At 47.5% G+C, this 19,205-nt stretch overlaps 1 protein-coding gene across 1 annotated transcript in view; it reads left to right on the forward strand.

Moving 5' to 3' along the window:
* LOC120955790 (protein bowel) overlaps positions 1–13,858 on the forward strand; it is a 41,652-nt gene extending 27,794 nt beyond the window's left edge. Inside the window, exon 3 of the mRNA XM_040376940.2 lies at positions 11,693–13,858. Coding sequence (XP_040232874.2) covers positions 11,693–13,184 — 1,492 coding nt within the window. The 3' untranslated portion in view covers positions 13,185–13,858. The remainder of the gene's footprint in view (positions 1–11,692) is intronic.
* The last annotated feature ends 5,347 nt before the right edge of the window (positions 13,859–19,205 follow it).

Consider the following 19,205-nt stretch of genomic DNA (forward strand, 5'->3'; position numbering starts at 1 on the left):
TCACTTGCGGTCCAGCGGTGATGATAATTATTTTATCCATCCAGGGGTGTTTTTGTTGCACCCCACTCTTCCCCGGTGCAATTTTTCTTTAACCACTTGCTCCTTCTTGGTCCACTTGTGTTCCGTTTGCTGTCATTCCGCTGCATGACACACCGACCGGGCCCGCTCATAATCGTGCCTCCACAAGTGTGCAATCTTATCATTATGTCGCCAACGATGCAGGCTATAAATCTCCCCGCTTCCCATTGAAGCTCGTTCGTTTGTCGGGGCTGGTGAGAATTATAATTATCGAAGGCTCAAAGCCTCAGACACTTTGCGTAATAACGGGGCCCTGTCGATCGATATTCGATTTGCCTGCGCTCGCAATCGATCGAGTTGCATTCAATGGTTGCAGGCTAAAAATGAAGCCTCTGGCAAGGAATGAGAGGATGGAAATACAGTAGAAAAAACTCGTTCCATTAGCGACCATGATGTCGTCCGATGAAAGTCGCCCGATCGTGTCATTGATTAATGCATCCAATTCCCGTCCATCATTACCTCCACGCGCTCGCGGGAACCGACTTGTGTTCAGAAGTCGTTCAAACTGGCCCAAACCGTCACCTTGCCTGGGCTACCATTTTTATTTTCCCACACATACACACACACACACACACACGCTCTCTCTCTTGTTACATTGTAGCACCTCAATCTGCTACCGGGACCGCGCCCTAGGTGTCCGGCGCAATTCCGCTCGATTACCTCTGGCATGTTTAATCAGCAGCTGGAGATGAGCTTTCGATGTCGCCTTTGAAATGAGATCCTTAAGAGCAGGACATTTCATTTTTGGTTGATCGAGCGGTACACACGCTCGCATGATCTCGCCTCCATTGTCCAAAGAATGAGCGAAGCATGAGAATGAGCTTTCGGGATGTTCCAATCATTTATCAAACCGTTCCCGAAAACCGGACCGCAAACCGGCTTCCCCTAAACGGCAGGACGGTGCAGAACGGTGACAGTGACAGATGGATGGAATGGAACCTAAGTGTGTGTGTGCGTGTGCGGTTGGATTCATTTCCTTTCCTTTTTGAGATACCGACCGAGCTAATAAATGACGCCAGCCAACAAGATCGTCCAGCGCTGATATAGAGCGTCGCAGCGTGGACACGTCTCGCTGTAAGTGATGCGCTAATTGATATCAGAGCACAACCTGAGCACAAACCTTCCCCCTTACCACGAGGCTCGGATTGATAGTGCGGTGCACCGTGTGTTTGGTGCAAAAATTGATGCCATGTCTTGTCCATATCATTAGCGTCCATTAACGGTGAACATGACCATTGTCGAGGTCCGAAAAATATGACTTTTTACTTACTTCAAGGCACTTCAGTGGCTCTACCGGTTGCATATACTTTTGCACTTGCTTGTAATTCCAGCTCCGGTTCAATCGATGCCACTTGATTCTGTCGATTAATGTCACGCTTGAAATTATGTCCCATTAATGGGAATGTCTGCTGCAACAGCAACAAACGGCAAAAAATGCCCAACCACTGGTCAATATCAAGCGGTTGACCTCATCCTCGATGGAGCAGCAATGGCAAAAAATGTGCTGTGGTTTGATGAATGCTGATCACTGTTGTCGAATCAATCGCTCAACATCTCGACACGGCCACGGTGCCTCGATGGGAGAGGGCAAAATAAAGAGCACAAAATCTGAGATAAAACCACGGACGAATGGCTGTGTGTGTGTGCATCGGCAAAATTGCATAATGCCTGCGGGTGTGCAACAAGCTGGTTTGGACGTCGCCTTCATCGTCGTCGTTCATCATTCTTTGTGGAATTGCACATCAATCGTACCAGACCGCAGCACCGATCATCAATCGTCCGTGCAGCCACACACACACACACAATATCCTGTGGAGAGGATAATTATGCACACCGGAACGCGAAATGGTGACTTCTCTCTTGCAGAGCACTTTCGGACCAACAATTACCTGCGCTCTGTGCCACAAAGCCCCAAACAACAACGAAGAAATGTTATGAAAAATTTTAACCTCTCAAGCCTTCCTCTGGAATGCGTCATTTCGATGATGGTAATGAATAATTTCATGCACCTAATGATTAGAGGCCTTTTTTAGTTCGCGCTGAACGTTCGAGACCCACAAGACACAAACACACAGAGACGGAAGAATGTATTCCCTGTTTTACCACGCACATTCTCCTCGCATGAGCGCAACATTTGCGCCGAGAAATAAAATATTGCAAACAACAAAAGGGGAGCTCAAAAAACGCCTTCCTTGGGATAACGAAAAAAAGTTGCGTTCAAGGTGTATTCTGAGATTTTCATCCCTCCAGTCCCGGTCGGTCGGTGGTGATTAATTTCAAAATTTCAACCCGGTACAAGCTCCATCCAGTTCCTTGTGTCTGTGCCTGTGGTTTTGGAAGAAAATTGGACCACGCCAATGTCTCCCCGAGCCAGCCTTTCACGTACACGTACGAAATGCCCGCGTAATTACGACCAATCCAAAACCTAGCCCCAACGTTTTACATGTGAGTGTGTGTGCGTGGTGCCCTGTGTACTTGCTGTGCCTGAACTCATTGTTGCGACGGTTGCCTGAGCTGAAGGCACCAACCATTTGTCTTCCGCGGGCGCGAGATCGATCGAGGTCAAAAAATCGGCCACAGAATCAGTGCCGGAGAGCTGTCTGTGGGCTTGCTTAGTAGGGTTAGTGTCCATTAGCTGAAAGAGCCCGTTTTTTGCCCGTTGTTGTTCACACTGTGGCCACATTCCTAGGCCCTAGGTGGTAACGCTAGACAACGCGAGCTCATTAGAAATCAATTACCAATTCTCAACAGTTCACACTTCGCGTTACAGCGCTGATTGTGAGTAATTGTGCTGTGCGTTCGGAGCAGAGTCGTGGACCAATCTGTGGCAGGTGTTCTTTGTGGCGTTGGAAATGGCAGACAGCACTGCCAAAAAAACCCCACTGCTTGTTACTCTACACCCCAATAGAATCCTCTTCATCGTTGTCAGTCTCCATTTTTAGCGAAACCAATCAGCAGTAAAACAGTTTCCTCGAAGATACCTGCTCGAAGTCTGCGAAACGGGTCGCAACGCTGTAGGCTTCATGCAGTCTTCCAACTTAAGCCGCCGGTCGATAAAATTTATCGCTTATCGGAAGAGTAATAAAATATATTTTGCCCGACAAAACTTCATCAAAGTTTTGATCCCGTACGGCTACGTCTAAGCGACATAAAATCATTCACTCACCCAGTCCTCGGGCTCTTCCAACCCTAACAACCGCTCTAGCGAAACCGCAAAATGCAATCAAACCTGAATTGGGCAAAGAAACCTTCCAGTTATGCTTCTTTTTTTTTTTGTTGCTGTTGTGAGACGTACACTCAAATGCATCTTTTATAGCTTGGGAGTTATCCCGACGCCCGTCGCCCGGTGCGGTTATCGTCGCGTGTGAACCGAAACTGTAGACATAATTTTAGACGAATTCACCCTCCATTAAAAAATCGTTTCGGGTCTCGTGCGGTTCTGTGGTTATGCTGTGGGGTTTTTTTTTCTTCATTTTTTACTGTTCACCCTTTCCTTAAACGCCAATGTCAGCCTGTCCTTGAGACAGCGGATCCTAAACGGATTGATCCTAGATGATTATACATCAACAAACGCGTTCGAGCCCGCCATCATAAACCGCACCGCGATCGAAGGAGCGGATCACGTTCGTAAATCATTCTCCGACACGGATCGATCCTCTCTTTGGAGATCCTTTGGCGGCAGTGTTCTTGAAAGTGTGCAAAACACATCCGTGTGACTTTATATGGATACTAAATTTTACATCTCAGTTATAATTGGAAACTCTCTTTACATAGCGCCTGGCAGATGTAAGAATTGTATTACTTTGACGCTTCTGCGGTGCGAATTACGGTGACACGGGCGTGTGAAATATCTATCAAATAAAAGTCTGCCACTTTACCAGGCTCAATGCACTTAGGCGATTGCAATCCAACATCCCATTAGCAGCATTGCGACCTCAGACCAACGCCAAACGAAACGATCGTAAGGAAATGGTCAACCCACCATAAACGAAGCAACAGAAAAAAAACACAAAGTTAGGCAGACAGCGTACGGTTTGATATAAAATATAGCCTGCCAGCGGCTCGTATCGCTTAATTATGCTAATTACCAGCCGCGAAAGATGTCGGCAGATATTGGCAGTTCACCGTTCGGGCAAATGGCGGCGAATCGAATGGTGTGCAAATGAGGCTTCGGGTGGCTCATTGGTGCGTTCTCCTGTGCCTGTTTTGGACTTGGACGGAGCTTAAACGGTTCGATTATTTATTTTGGGTTTTTTTTTCTTTCTTGGGGAGGGAGTTTAGCTCTGAGGGCTATTAGAGCCAGCCTAGCTCCAGATTGGCAGATGGTAGATTAATGGAGCTTCCAGCGCTTGACCAATAGCGCTTGACGCAACCGATCGAATTGATCCGATAGCAAACTGATATGATGGGACCCTTGCCTGTGCGGTTTTTTGCTTTTTTTTTTTTTTTGCTATTCCACCATCACCTATCTGATGGTGAGGAGCTTTTTCGGGGCAATCTTATAAAGCTATTTATTGCCGCGCGCGGGTTTAAAAAAAAACAGCAGAAGTGACAAAAAATGCTAAACGTTTTTAATGGTTCCAATCGGACGGTGGGGCGGTTGAGCAGTGTGACACGTTGGTTACATTCTTCTGACCGTATCACCAATTTCGGCCTGTGTGTGTGCCCATTTAGAGACATCCCCTTGCCAGAAAGGAAACCGTTTTGGTGGAGTTCCCCACAGCATCAGAGGATACGTGTGTTTGTTTCTACCACTCCGCAAAACCGAACCTGTCCAGCGCGGAGGTTCAAAAGACCTCCTCCGAAGATGTACACCGCTCCACCGGTGATGTGTGGCGTAATGTTTGAACTTGTCGGTGCTGACGCTTTAATCTTCGCCGGGACTTCGTCTTGTCATCGTTAAAGCAAACAGCGCGTCCAGCGTGCGAAGCGTTCGAGTACGTCCGAGTACATCCATCAAGTGGCGGAATGGTTTAAGGGAGCTCTCCCAGGTTGGAGTGTGTTAAATAATTCTCCGCAGCTCACATACACAGATGGATAGGTTCAAGGCGACTGGGTAAAAACAATACCCAGATATTCGAGCTTCGATTCTCAAGCTGGGCGGGCAAAAAACCAATTCCGAACCGCTCCGAAACTGAGATGCATTGTTGAGGTGCATCCAAAGCTTGAAGAATGAATGGGAGCGAGATCGGAGTGGAGTTGCTGTTGAACATGGACCAATATTGACGAACCGAACGGCGAGTGGGGAAGTACCTTACCGTTCGTTTGCTCAAGCATCAACCTGTATACGCTTGGCCGCAGCAGGAAAGGATACGAAAAATCAATTAATATTCAATTCTCAAACCATTATTCTCATCGCGCGCGCTCGTGTGTTTCTGTGTGCGCTTTTTTCACCGCCCCAGCCGGGCGGAATCCATCCCAAAATAAACCAACCGGTCGGGAAATGTTCGTTTGTGTGGCTGAAACTGTTTGCAGATGATTTCAATTGCCAAACATAAATCAGTGACGCACTGAGCCGTGTGGACAGTGGAGTATTTGTGTGTGCGTTTTTTTCCCACTATTTTTTGACCCTCACAAAAAGACACGAAAAGCTACTCACTTACCACCACCCTCCAAAAAGTGTCACATAAGCTACCCGTCGCTCGGGGATTTTTTGTTGTGTGCGAGCTCCATGTGCTCCATGCGCATCCTTGCTGACCTCAGAGTGTAGCAAACACGGTATTTTTGAATGACGCACACACTCTCGCAGCAGCAGCGTGTTTTACGGTCGTTTGTTACAAAGTCTCAGATGAGGCACTTTTTAAAATGTACTTCCACACACTCTCACACACACACACACACACACACTCAGTCGCTCTAAAAAGCCTTTTTATAACTGCGCCAACGCACTGAGTCGGTACATCCTGGGCTGAAAAGCGACGAATTTTCGCACTTTTCTCCACGTAGTTGAAAATTCGATTTACGAGTGAAGCATATAAAATATAATCCTTTTTCCTCCCTGTGCTGCTTTTTTACACTCGGAAGTGGAAAATTGTAGCTTAAGCTGCTCGTCACTTTGTCCGCCGATGGTTGATTTTGTTTCGTTTTTTTAACCCCATCTCACCCTCCATCGGTATGGTTTGATGATGCTAAAGTATCGGCAGTGTTGGTTCGGGCGTTGGTTTTATGGTGTTCCCGGTCATGGCCATGGCTGCTCTCCATCGCATCGCACAGGAGACATTATGAGTCGCAGTTAATCAGCTTACAGCGCGAATCGATGCTGCCGATCGATAGTGAGCCACAGTTTTCGGTGAAATTTTGATCACTACCCCAATCACCTCCGCAATGTCGAGCGGTGTAAGCATTGGAACGCTTATTTTGATAGCGGTAGAGTTTAATATTGAAATTTTAAACCTATTACTGTCAAGGTGAAAAATTACAAACTATTTTAAATAATCAGATTCAGTGTTTATTTCGATCTGAATTGACATTCAAGCGTTTGTTCATTTAAAGAGATATCATCATTCGAATAAAATGATACAGCTCTTGAGGCATGCTCCACTTCATTTGTTGTCTTCTCCACTAATTGTCTACCTTCTGGCGTCACCGGTTTGCAGGAAATTAATTTAGAGCATCAATAGCTCGATCAACTTTTCCTTATCAGAAGCCTTTCCTTTCGCCGCGCTGTGGCAGCGACATTCTACCGCTCATGAATATCAATCCCGCACATCCGGTCGTTCTGCGACGTTCTTGTGCACACACACACACACTTTGGTAAGCTCATCTGCCTCCGGGAAACATCTCCGGAGTTACGACGACCGTTCTTCAGTCCTCGTCGTCATCGTCGTTGGTCGATGGTCGATAAAGATAACGCGCACGCCAACGAAACCAGTTTCTCGAGTGGTTTGAGGGGTTGTGTGTTTTTGCTGCTACACCCTTTAAGCCCCTTCTGCGTGTGCTTTTGCAATCTTCACACACACACACACACACCCTCGAACTGGTTTCCGTCTTTGCTCTCGAGAACGATTTCTTTCCTTTTTGCTTCGCGTCGTCTCCCTACTCGTGACAGCTAGTTTGTGATCAACAGTTCAGCCCGATCTTATCAAACCTTCCGTTTTGAAGCGCTTAAGTAAAAAAGCAATTAATCGCAAGACTCGGGTGAATGTTTTTTGTGTTTGTTTCTGCACCATCCCACATTTTGTCCCATGCGGTGGTAGACGGTGGAGATGGTCCACAGAGCACTGATCGGATTAATATTTTTCCACCCCGCTGAGCATCGATTGCAGTGGCGGAAGCTTACATTGTGTACCGTTTGGCTGCTTGAAGCTGCAGAGAGCGTTGATGCTAATATTCCCGGATTAAGCTGCTTATTGAATATCCCTCTTACCCTTCCGGTAGGGTTCGGAGCATGGCGGTTGAGTGCGCCTCGACTTGAGTACTTTGTTGCAATCGAGGGCGTCATTCGTTTTGCAGACGCAGCAGGTACTGGCTTCGATTTTTTCCGCCCTGCGAGATCTTGTGAATGATGGTGTATTTAATTACATTTACAGCTTCCTCAGATGCATGGTAACTGTGGGCAGTACAGCAATGTTATTAGATGCAGTGAGTCAACTGCAACTGCAGCAGCACGTCTTTGAACTTGAATAAATAAAACAAGAATTAACATAAGCAACGCAACGAATGGAGCAGTATCTGACCCACACGACATCTCACTGATTAAATATAATTAATTATGATAGCTTTAATCACCTTTTTCATCCACTACTACTGGTCTCTTGCGCCGACAACTACCCTTTCACGACCTTAATCCCCCGAAACCGGTTCACCGGTGCAATTCGATGTGCAAAACATCCCGGAAAGACCCGCAGCATTCCCATGCACGCGTGTGCTTTTGGTATGGAAACTTTCCCGGTACTGTCAGCAATATCAGGGCAAAACCTTCCCGGAAGCTGCACTGCACAAACACGCTGCAACATGCTGCCCGACTACACGCGCTGCATTTCGGTGACCATTCGACCAGAAGGCGTACACGGCACGGGAAACCTGTTGTTGCGATCGGCGTTCAGGTCAAACCGATTCAAATTTGCTGAGCCAATAAATAATTTCACATGCGTGCATCACATGCATTAACGATAGAAAATCCCGCTTCCACGGCTCTTTTCACCCAACTGCTTTCCGTAGTGGGTCTAATTTTTGTAAAGAATTGTTGGAAATTGATCTCCAATGGCTAGGTCTATGTACCGTGTGCAGCATTGCGGAGAGGGAGCCACTGAACCATAATCTGTCATCAATTAGGCACGGACCGTCCATTTGAAGCTCATGCATAATTCCAACCCCATTTTCATAGGACTCATCTTCCACGAAGCTTTCATTTTTGGCTGGCACAAATAATCAACAGGCTTAATTTGGTTGAAATTGTGCTCAGCTACTGAATGTGGAAATGCAATTTAATTCCCCTTTTTTATTTTAAAGAGCCTTCATAACATCAGATCAAAATTCGATTTAAAATGATACCAAAAACACATATAAAACGAGTCACAAAGCTCCACCACCAATCGTCCTTAATTTCATCCCTCGTTACCCATGATGGAATGTCAGTTTCGGTTACCAATTTTGTAGCTCTTCTACCACGAAACGCAAAACCGCAGCACTCGATGCGATTGGAACGCGCACAGCGCCTGCATGTATGCATTCGGCAGCACAAAATGGGCTCTTTGCAGCAGGAAGCTTACATAGCGCCGAAACATTGCTTCTCCTCTGGGTGTTGTTCACGGTGGCCTTCAGCATCCTGCCTCTAAAACCATTCCTGAGCATGTCATTTCTAACCAAACCCAGCCCGTTGAATGTAAATTTTCGCTCTGACTTCCTGGAACAAGGTAACTACAAGCATCAGCTCGGGTGGTCTCTGGTGCCTTTTGGGGACACAAATTCGCACAACCACCGGGGTTGTACTCGTCGCAATGGGAATTTTATTTGTTTGTTCGTGTGTTTAAATCTTTTTTCCCATCCTCCTCCCTTCCCCGACCCAGTCCAGAATCGTTAACGCGACACTAATGATGCACCAGTTGGTACGTTGTCCGTTTCGGTCGGTTGGTGGTCGGAGTCGATCCATCACCCGGGACCGGGCTGAACAGCGAAAGACGAAAGGCTACTGCTAATTAAGCTACCAAGAGTAATGTCCTACCGTGCAACTGCTTTACGCGCTTGGCGCAACAACTGCAGCAGTGCAGCAGTTGTGTGACGTTTATTTTATTACCTTCCGTGCCGTGTAAGAAGCTCCAGGGCGACAGATGATGATTCCAGGGCAGTATCCTTCTTTCCCACCTCCCCGGGGCCTCGATGACGCCGATTATGGTATGTTTGTGTGTGTGTGCATTATTATCATAATTCCTAAATCATCCGCTTGCAACCGCGCACATGATATACGGGGCCTCGGTGTAGTTTCCGGCTAATGAGACAGGGGCAGTGTTTGTGGGAACGTCGCGGCGAAAAGCGAACAACGAAAAGGAAAAAAACCAACACCAGCAGCAGCCTCGAGCCACTGACAACCAAGGGTAAAGTGTAAAACTGTCGAAAAGTGGATCCGGGAATGGCAATGGTGGTCTCTGCTTCTGTCGTAAATTACCCAATAAATTATGCCACCGTCACAACTCTGGCGGTGGGATAGCTTTTTTTTGGCAACGGCAGCCTCTCAACGCTGGGAGGGATTGTGCATATTTTGGATGGGCTTAAGCCATTTCACTGACTTGCGGACTACCTAAATCACCACACTGCAAGCCCGTATCATCAACGTACTTTGGTGGTGGTAATTTCGGCTTTTTTATTGGTGGACACACTGTGTCAACTACTACAATGTGCTTCTTTTCTATTTTCTCTATATTATTTCTAGCAGAAGAGAGAGAGAGAGAGAGGAAGCTATTTCTGTCTCGCAATGAAAACATCCATTAAATCGGTTTGCCTGTTCAGTAGGCTGGTTTTGCAAGCGAAGCTGCAACAATGTAGACCACACTTTAGCGTTCCTGCGCTACACTGCAGCTCCGAATCGATACGCACGCCACGCGCCAGTAAAGCGCACCAGCAACAGTCAATACACAACCCAGCATCAATATTTGCTATTCATTAATTCAATATCGATGCGGCAGGACGCTCTCGGTTCGATGCAAGACCACCATCACCCCTCCCACCAATCCGTTGGTGGTCTTGCGGGCTTTTCTTATCAGATCGAACCAACCAAAAGGATGGAGCGCCAGAGACGAGCCCGTTGAAGCAAATGCACTTCAAACACGCTGCTACACACGTCCCGTGTTTTGATGCGAACCAAGGGCAACAAGCGTTCCTTCTGCTTCCTCGTTAAATCATGCCCCCCCATCTCAATCAACCAGTCAACCGTATCATGCAATCTTTTTGCCATCATTTGCCTTCCCATCGCACCGGCGAGAAATCAATCCTTTCGAATTGGATTCGCTCCGAGGTTGCCGTCGCTGCTGGCTTCCAGGTTGTACCGAGAAAATCCCGGCCATGATACAACGACACGGAGTGGGGTGTGGGGGTATAAAAAAGGAAGGCAAACCCGCCTCCTAGCTTTCTCAGCCCATCCTTCATGGTTTTGTGATTGTTTTTCCATTCCGCAACGGTGGCGACTTCTTCCACTTTCACAGTCGACTGTGTGCAAACTGGTGCTCTCGGTATAACCGTGTTACAGCTCCAACGGAACACGAGCGAACATTTTGTGGGTGGTTGGGGGGTGATGTTTCGTGTTTCGATAGCATTTAGTAGAAACAACCACCACAGTGCGGCATGAAAAAAAACACATCCAATGATGACCATCTTCAGGCAGAGGGCTGCCGATGGCTGCCGTTGACGTGAGCCGGTGAAGTTCTTGGGATCTTTGGATACGGTTTTGGTTATAGAGTAGCGAGAAAACACACTCACACACACAAGATAAAGACGGCTACTTCCATATTCCATAACAAGTTGCACGGTACGGAGCAAATTAACCTGAAGCCGTGGGGAAAGAGGAACTCCGAGCCAAAAATGGTTCGTACTGGAAAAGCCTGACACAACAATCGTATCATTCGATATGCCCGCTGGTGAAATGGCCCGTATATCATGGTCATAGGAGGGAGTTTCCCTTGCATGGGAGATATCTTCCTTTCAAGATCGGTTCTAGGATGATGAGTTGGCGATGACATGCGACAACGGATCGATCTTGAAGGAAAATGAAATTAGCATCAAACCATCGATGAATGATGGCGACATAAAGATACAATCACAATCTGATACATGGTTTTACTGGAAGAGTTAAAGCTGCATTTTGATCGTTGGAAGGACTTTAAACGCTATGAACATCTCTTTGGAGCAGTTTGAAACTTAATGTTCTTCTTCAGCACATTTACATCATGACTCAGAGCTCCAAAACATTTCCTTTTCTCCTTGAACCCGTATCACCTTTCAGGGGAAGACGTAACGGTCTGCCGCCGCTCAAACAATCACTTCAGAATCGACAACCGTTTCTCCAAAAAAACAAAAATACCCCAAATGTCTCGAGGTCACTCGTTGACTTCGACCCCGATTTCGTAACCTGACCCGGGCCAACCCTGTACTAATGTTTGTACCTTTTCTCGCTCTTTCACAGATACATCCACTCCAAGGAAAAGCCATTCAAATGCACCGAATGTGGCAAAGGCTTCTGCCAGTCGCGCACCCTCGCCGTCCACAAGATCCTGCACATGGAGGAATCGCCGCACAAGTGTCCCGTGTGCAACCGGAGCTTCAACCAGCGCTCCAACCTGAAGACGCACCTGCTCACCCACACCGACCACAAGCCGTACGAGTGCAACTCGTGCGGGAAAGTCTTCCGCCGGAACTGCGACCTGCGGCGCCATGCCCTAACGCACACGGTCGGGGACGTTCCGTCGGAAGCGCTCGACGTTGGGGTGGACGATGATGGACATCAGCTGAGCGGAGATGAGGATGAAACGGTGCTGGAGGTAGACTCTCCCGTACACTCGCCGGCGGGACGGCTTCGTTCCGTTTCGCCACCGCTCGATATGCCCGTGTCGGCCGAGCTGGACGATGACGATCGGGAGGAGGACGAACGGCGATCGGTGATGGAAGCGCGCCGTCGTGCCGCTCGCGACGACGAGGATGACGAGGAGGAAGATGAAGAGGAAGACGATCTTATCAGTGTGGCGGGACACGAACCGGACCCCACACCGGTAGTCCAGTGTCACCACGAGCGACCGATGGGTTCCAAGAGCCCGTACACGATGCGTCCTCAGTACGATCACGGCAGTCGCTCGTCGATGTCTTCCCAATCGTCACAGCACTCCAGCTCAATGCATCCGACCGGGCATGGCGAAGACTCGCGCGACAGTGGGCCGATGGTGATGCCACATCCCTCATCACACGCACCGGACGTCTTCGTACCGATGCTTCATGTGCGGCGTGATCTTCACCACAAGATGGGACTGATTGGACGTGCCTCAGCAACAATCACAAGTAGTTCCGGCGGAGGAATGTTGGATGCAGGTGGAAGCTTCCTCAGTCACATTCCACTCCGCAAGCGCGCCATGGGCCCTGATGGAGAGCCGCATCCCATTATGAGTCGCAGCTTACACATGCCACCGGGAAGTCGTGGACCTCACAAGAGTCATCTTGTGGAAGATGTACATTCGGGACCTCCGGACTCACCGCACCGTGAACCTATGCCACTGATGTCACCCTCCGTCCCATCTGCATCACCCGTGCTGCTCTCACCTCATCTTCCACCCGGGCTTGCTCTTCCACCGCCACCTCCACCACCACCAGCTCCGAGCTCAATGGCAGTACCGATCAACCTTGCGAACCTGTCCAACCTTCCCGTCGTACTGCCACCAGCACCAGCTCCGAGTGTGCTAGTTGGACCCGGCAGCGGACCTGGTAGCAGTTCAGCGGCAGCCTCTCCACACCATCCACACCCGGGAGTGCTGGCGTCACCGAGCTCTTCCAGCTCATTGAAAGGTTCGTCCACACCGTCGGTAGCTTCTTCGTCGTCCACGAGTACAACACCGCAGGTAGTAGCACCGGCAGTGCCACCGCCACCACGTAAGACGGGCTTTAGCATAGAGGACATCATGCGTCGCTAGTAGACATCCGGCGGCATGAGCGGCAACAGTACAAACTGCGACTTTAGAAATGTGCTTCCGAGGCGTACATCTCCCTTTTAGGTTAGAATCCAACGCGTTCGACACCAAGTGTCGAGCTCCTTTTCCCCCCTTTACTGATGCGTTTAAAAGAGCAATAGGAAGTTTAAGAAATAGTACCCCCATTTTTTCTGTAACAAATAGACTCTACAGTAGTACACTAAGCGATAGAGTGGTTATGCCAACAGTGCCTTTACTTGATGATCTGCAGCAAATAGCCTTGGTAGGTCAGTGAACAAACCAAACGCTCGGTTTCTTCACGGTGTTAACTTCCAGTAAGAGATAAGCGCTAGCAATAGGTAGCATTAGGAAGTGCTTCTTCGACAATACTGTAAACCGATACGTCTGTAACCGGGTTAGCTTAGCGGAGGATCTAGCTTCTCCATCAACAACTTTGTACAGGTGAGAGTCTTTGCATTTAAGAACCCAGTTCCGAGAAATAGGCTAGATTCGGTAGTGATTCTTACAAACGCTCCACGTAGACGGACGTGCCTTTTTTTTGACTATCCATCGCGTTGCCAACGCGTTGAGCCCCAACATGGCAGCTGTTAGTGATATATTACGCTGTAAGTATGCGAGTTGAAGTTGTAATCTGAAACCGGTACAAAAGAGAAGAATAACCGTTCATAAAAAAAACTACTTCCTTGACGGATGAGTGAATGTTGGTGTGTGTGTTGTCCTTCGATGTGAGGGGTAGTGTGTAGATTTCAATTACAGTTGCCGGTTCTAGTATGCATTTAACGCTTCATCTCTCACAACCATATCTAATGTCCCTGCTTCAGGGTGCAGGCGTGTACAGTGGGCCCTCTTTTTTACGGGCTTCGTTGGTGTGTGAGAGTTGTTGTGACGGTGAAGCATTAGCGTAAATAGAGCAAGTTCTCATACACATCAGGAACCTGTCGGTTAGTAAGAATTAGCTTAAAACTTCCTACCAAGTAAGTTATTTTTTGTGATTCGCTCGAACATTCGATACATTTGCAGCTCGTCTGCGGTGTTGCTTTTTTTTCGCTAGAATTTGTTAGGATGATAGTTTTCGGCACTAGACGGCACTAAGTGAAGTGCTTCACAGTTAGAAAGGGTCGACAAATCGTACAATCATTATCATTAATTGTATTATGTGTTTTTTTTTTTATTATTATTATTGTATGTTTCTCAAATGTCTTGAAGCGAATGAAATAAAGTAAAAAAATGATTTTTCAAAAAGCAAACAATCGGTGTTGATCATTAACGCGTTTCATGCCCGGCTAATGTGCATTGGCGAAAGAAAATTATCCTCCCCATGGCCTTCAGTAGTAGGTTTGCTTGGTTTGGCTGCATGCTCTACCCTGTATCGGTGTCTCGCAAGAAGAAAGAGCCTCTAATGGATTAGTGTGGACTTTTCATTAGAGTGATTACTGGTCAGCGAGTCTTCCCATGATGGCGATGGAAAGGATCTGCTGATGATCGACCCGAACCGGGTTGAAGAAGGCGATCGGCTGTTCCACTCATTTGCGTGATGTCTAATTAGTTCTGGAAAGAATTGCAAAATTCAACCATATCATTAGCTCAATAAGCCCGGTGAATGCCGTGAGACCAAACGGTGATCGCTAGTGTGCCGTTTGGGGTTTTGCCGTTCGGGCACATCCTTTCGGACGAAAGCACAATTCGCACAAGCCATCGCGTGTAGCAGATATCGGTTGGATAACAACCATCGAAAATTGAACCTTGAGCATGGCATGGCGAACGAAGCAAGCTGATGCAGAGTGCAAAGCAACAGCAAGAAAAAGTCAAAAGAAAGATAAAAAGCAGCACAAAATCGTTTTAATGAGCGAAACCCAAGCGCTGAAATGAAACGGGCAAACATGAGAAGCAAATAACAGAAGAAACCCGAAGAGGAGCAAAGTTTGATAGCAAGAAAAGCAAGAAGTTTTGATAAGCAACAACAAAAAGAAAGAAAAAAAAACACACGCACAACAGAACTGGAACGAAGAATCAACAAAACAAACACAAAAAAAGAGGTAAAGAACGGTTCGTTTGGAGGTCCCCGTGCACGATTCCACGAAACCGCTCCAGTCGGGCAAGGAAAGCTAAGGAAGTAACCCATAAGTCCTAACAGATAATCCGATTATGGCAATAAAGTTTAAATAGAGAGAGGGGAGGAGGATCACTGAGAGAGTAGAGGAAGGAGGAAAAGAAGGAAAAAGCAAGCAGCAGCAGCAGTAGGAGACAAAAAAAGGAACCTCCGCTAAGGAAGTCTGACCGAAGGATTAAAAATACACACAGCGAAGAAGGAAAAAAACTGTATCAACCTCAGCTCCAAATCCAAACGCGATCTGCGCCTTTCGAACAGCCAAAAGATGGTAAAGAATGTACCGAATGCCATCGACGACGACGACGACGACGACGGGACGATGTCCCCAACTTTTGTCGCCTAAACGTGACATCGAGGTCATTTTTCTTGTCATCTCGTGTTTCAGGCGACGGTGGGGGGTTCCTGCTGCTACGCTCCTTCCTACGACGGGATGGCCGGGAATGGATTGAAGAAAAGAAAAGCGAAGAAAACCGACGACTTGTGGTATTTTGCTGTGTGTTTGTGTCTGTGTGTGTGGGTCAAGATTAGAGGGTTTTGTTCTTGCAGGCAGCTCATCGATTGTCTTGAGGTGTCGATATGCTTTTCACACAGCGCAGGGGTGTGGATCGGGATGAAAGGAACAAGAAACTTCTAACAAACATTCGCTGTCGTCGGTGGTTGACTTTCCGTGGTGGGTCCCTTGTGGATTTAAGCCGTTCGCCGAACAAAGGGCTCATAATTTAAATGTCCATTTCGTTGGCTCACGTTTTTTCCCCTGTTGTCTGGGATTTTTCTTAGCCTCGGGTGTTATTATGTATGAGGAATTGTTGTTATTTGGCTGTTATTTTGTGAGTGTTTTTTGGGGACAGGAAATACAGAATTAAAAGATTTTTGGTTATTCAAAAGTACGACAAACATTAAACAATATTTACAAGGTCTTCGCAAGAGTAGATTCTTTAGTGTCCTACTAATGGCGTGACAAACAGCTTCTTAAACTTCCATCTCACCGAAACCTGTTCAATTCAATTCAAACCATTTCCTCCAAGAACAAAACGTTTCATTGCACCTCTCACAGCCATTTCCATTTGTCATCTTGATCCTAAAAGCTTCCCAATGATACTAAAAACGAGGCAAACACACAAGCCACAAACTATTTAACAGCCATCCTCATTACATCCTATTCCATACCTTCCAACAGCACCTTTCAAGACGCTTCGTGCGATTTATTTTAACGACGCTTCAGTACGAAATGGAATCATTTAGCGCACCACAACCTTACTGATCGAACCGGACGTACCCGTAAACCCATCGCCCATCCAAAAATTGACCCAAAAAAGGCCACAAAAACCCCTCTCCTCAAACCAGAACACGAAAAACAACTCTCCACCATTACCACGAGATAAAGCAAGGGGCACTTGCTGCACAGACGGTCGGCCAAACACGTCCCAAAGCAGGGCCCAAGACTCCCCCCCGGAGGACATAATCAAAATTTACTACAATCACACTGCAAATTCGCAAAGACAGTCCGTGGTCGTAATCGTTTTTCAACATTTTCATTAAATTTTATGCATTCGGCACGGTGTTTTTGACGTCGCAATGTGTCGCACAGCGTATGTGCAGCGCGAGCTAACGAGTGCCTCGGCCTACTGCCGGAGGACATTTTAATGCGCCTCCTGCTCCCTTTACTCCAACGCGGTTGACATCTTCATCCCCTGGTGGTGCTGCTGCTGCCCACGGGCTTTTGCTTCCGTTTGCGTGTACACCGTCGACGAGTCAGAAAGCCCCGGGGGAGGGGAAAACGGGTCCGGAGTTTAGTGTCACTGCGACGACATGGTGCGTGTTGGCGTTTAATGGCTAATTAGTGCCAGCGTTTAATGCAACCGATCGGTGCTAGTGCCGTGCACCAGTGGGAAAGAATGGAGCTTAACGGCGCGTCTGATTTATGGAAATGAATAGCCTAGTCACACACACACACACGAGAGCCTCGGCTACGTTGACGCATCGATGCATGACGCACAGAGTGGTGACTCTTGTGGTGAATGTACGCTTTCACGCAGCATTCAAGCACCTATCCACAACACAAAAACCAACGCACCGCGACCCTTTAGTGCAAGTGCACATTACGCTGCATAATCACACACAGACATACGGTGCCATTTCACTCCACGGGGAGACCTACCGGGAGTTTACTGCCGAGGTCACTTTCATTAGGCTCGGGAATTGGTTTACGCTTCATCGAGACACAATTAGCACCTGGCACTAGGCCACGGTGGGTTCGATGAGCTGGTCCACATAGTGACCGATACCTCAACCCTTTTTAAGGCAGTCACTGCTAATGGTGTTTTAGTTCCTCCATATCCATTGCATGCAGCAAAATAATGCTCCAAACAGTGGGTCACTGTATCCTGTCATTGCAAGTATCACGATACAGCTTCGTCTTTCTTTCAGGACACCAAGAATTTATCACTGGAGCACATACAATCTCCCGAAATTCCGACAATAACGATTCTATTTGTGGTCGCACCAGAAGAGGACAACAATTTCGTATTCTCCGACCCACAAAACCGACCCAAGATCCGAATTCCAACAAAAGACGCTGCGACACTGCGTGGAAGCGAAACTTTCACCACCGCGCAAGAGCGCATCGGGCACAAACTTGCACATTTTGTGGATGCAGTTTGTAATTCGATCTATCAACGGGAGTGCGAAACTTTTCCGCTCACCACGAGCCCGGCCGAGGAGGTAGAGGTCTTTGCCGGCTCCGAGGTGACAGTGGAGGTGTGATGCGTTTCCAGAATCGCCAAGCGGAAAGTGCATCTTCCTGGGTATGTGAGGCATGGCAAAGAGGGCCAGAAGTGTCTTGGTGCATGTTAAAATGGTGCCTTAGCGTTCTGTTGCATGTTAAAATGGTGCCTTTGGAAGTATTTGGATGGCTAAATTTGCAGTCAGTGTGCCAATGTGCAGAAAGGAGAAAGATTGTCACAATAAGCAGCTCATGTTTTATTAAAGAGCACTCGTTTCGTTGCCAACTTCAAGTTTTTGAAAGCCACCGATGATAGAGACATGAAAATATGGTGCTCTAAAGTTGAAGAGATGTTGAGTCAGCAAGCTTTTGAAAGATTCTTCCTATTTTTTGCAGATGTTTCGTGCCAAAGCATCGCTCCAAAGGAAATCAATAGTAGATTACATCAGTTATCACATCAAAGAGCACGCTTTCCATCAGTGTAAAACCATTTAAAATCAGTTCCACGTTGCAATCAGTGCCAATTCTGGGGCAAAACCAGTCTTCCAGGAAGTATTGATTCCTTTGTCCACCTTGGGGACAGGTCAAACATCCCTTGATCATAGTGTAACTGCTACCGAAACTCCAGTACACCGAGCACACATTGTCTCGTGTTGGTCTTTGTTGGAAGTTCGTTTGGTGTGCTTCACGTACCGGAAAAATTGTCCCAGTCATGAGAATTCCCTCTGGACAAAGAAGCTCCCTGCTCGGACTCTTTTTGCTTGGCAACTCTTTTTCTGCACATCCGTGTCTGGCTTTCGTCGATGGAAAATGTCTTCCGCTCAAACAAAAAACAAAAATCGCATCTGCACCACCCCTATTGCTATTTCCTGTCAACGGAGCTGTTTTTCTTTCCGTTTTTGTCTACGTGCCATCACCCCGCGTTTTTGTCTGCAACGAGCAGCCGGGTCGGGCAAAACGGTGCAAACGGGTGCTTTCAGCAAGATTGCGTTTTAATGAATTTTTAACATCCCATCCTTGATCTCGGTGGCCCATCCGGTGTGTGTTTTTTTTTTGTCCGCGCTTGATGGAATATGGACCCCGGTGTCCGGTGCTGTGTCTGGTGCGAGAATGCAGTCCTCAAGGTGCACTTTTCTTTCACCTTTGAACGAAGCCAAACGTCAACGTGTGG

The sequence above is a fragment of the Anopheles coluzzii genome, chromosome 3 (assembly GCF_943734685.1).
Source record: "Anopheles coluzzii chromosome 3, AcolN3, whole genome shotgun sequence".
NCBI lineage: Eukaryota > Metazoa > Arthropoda > Insecta > Diptera > Culicidae > Anopheles > Anopheles coluzzii.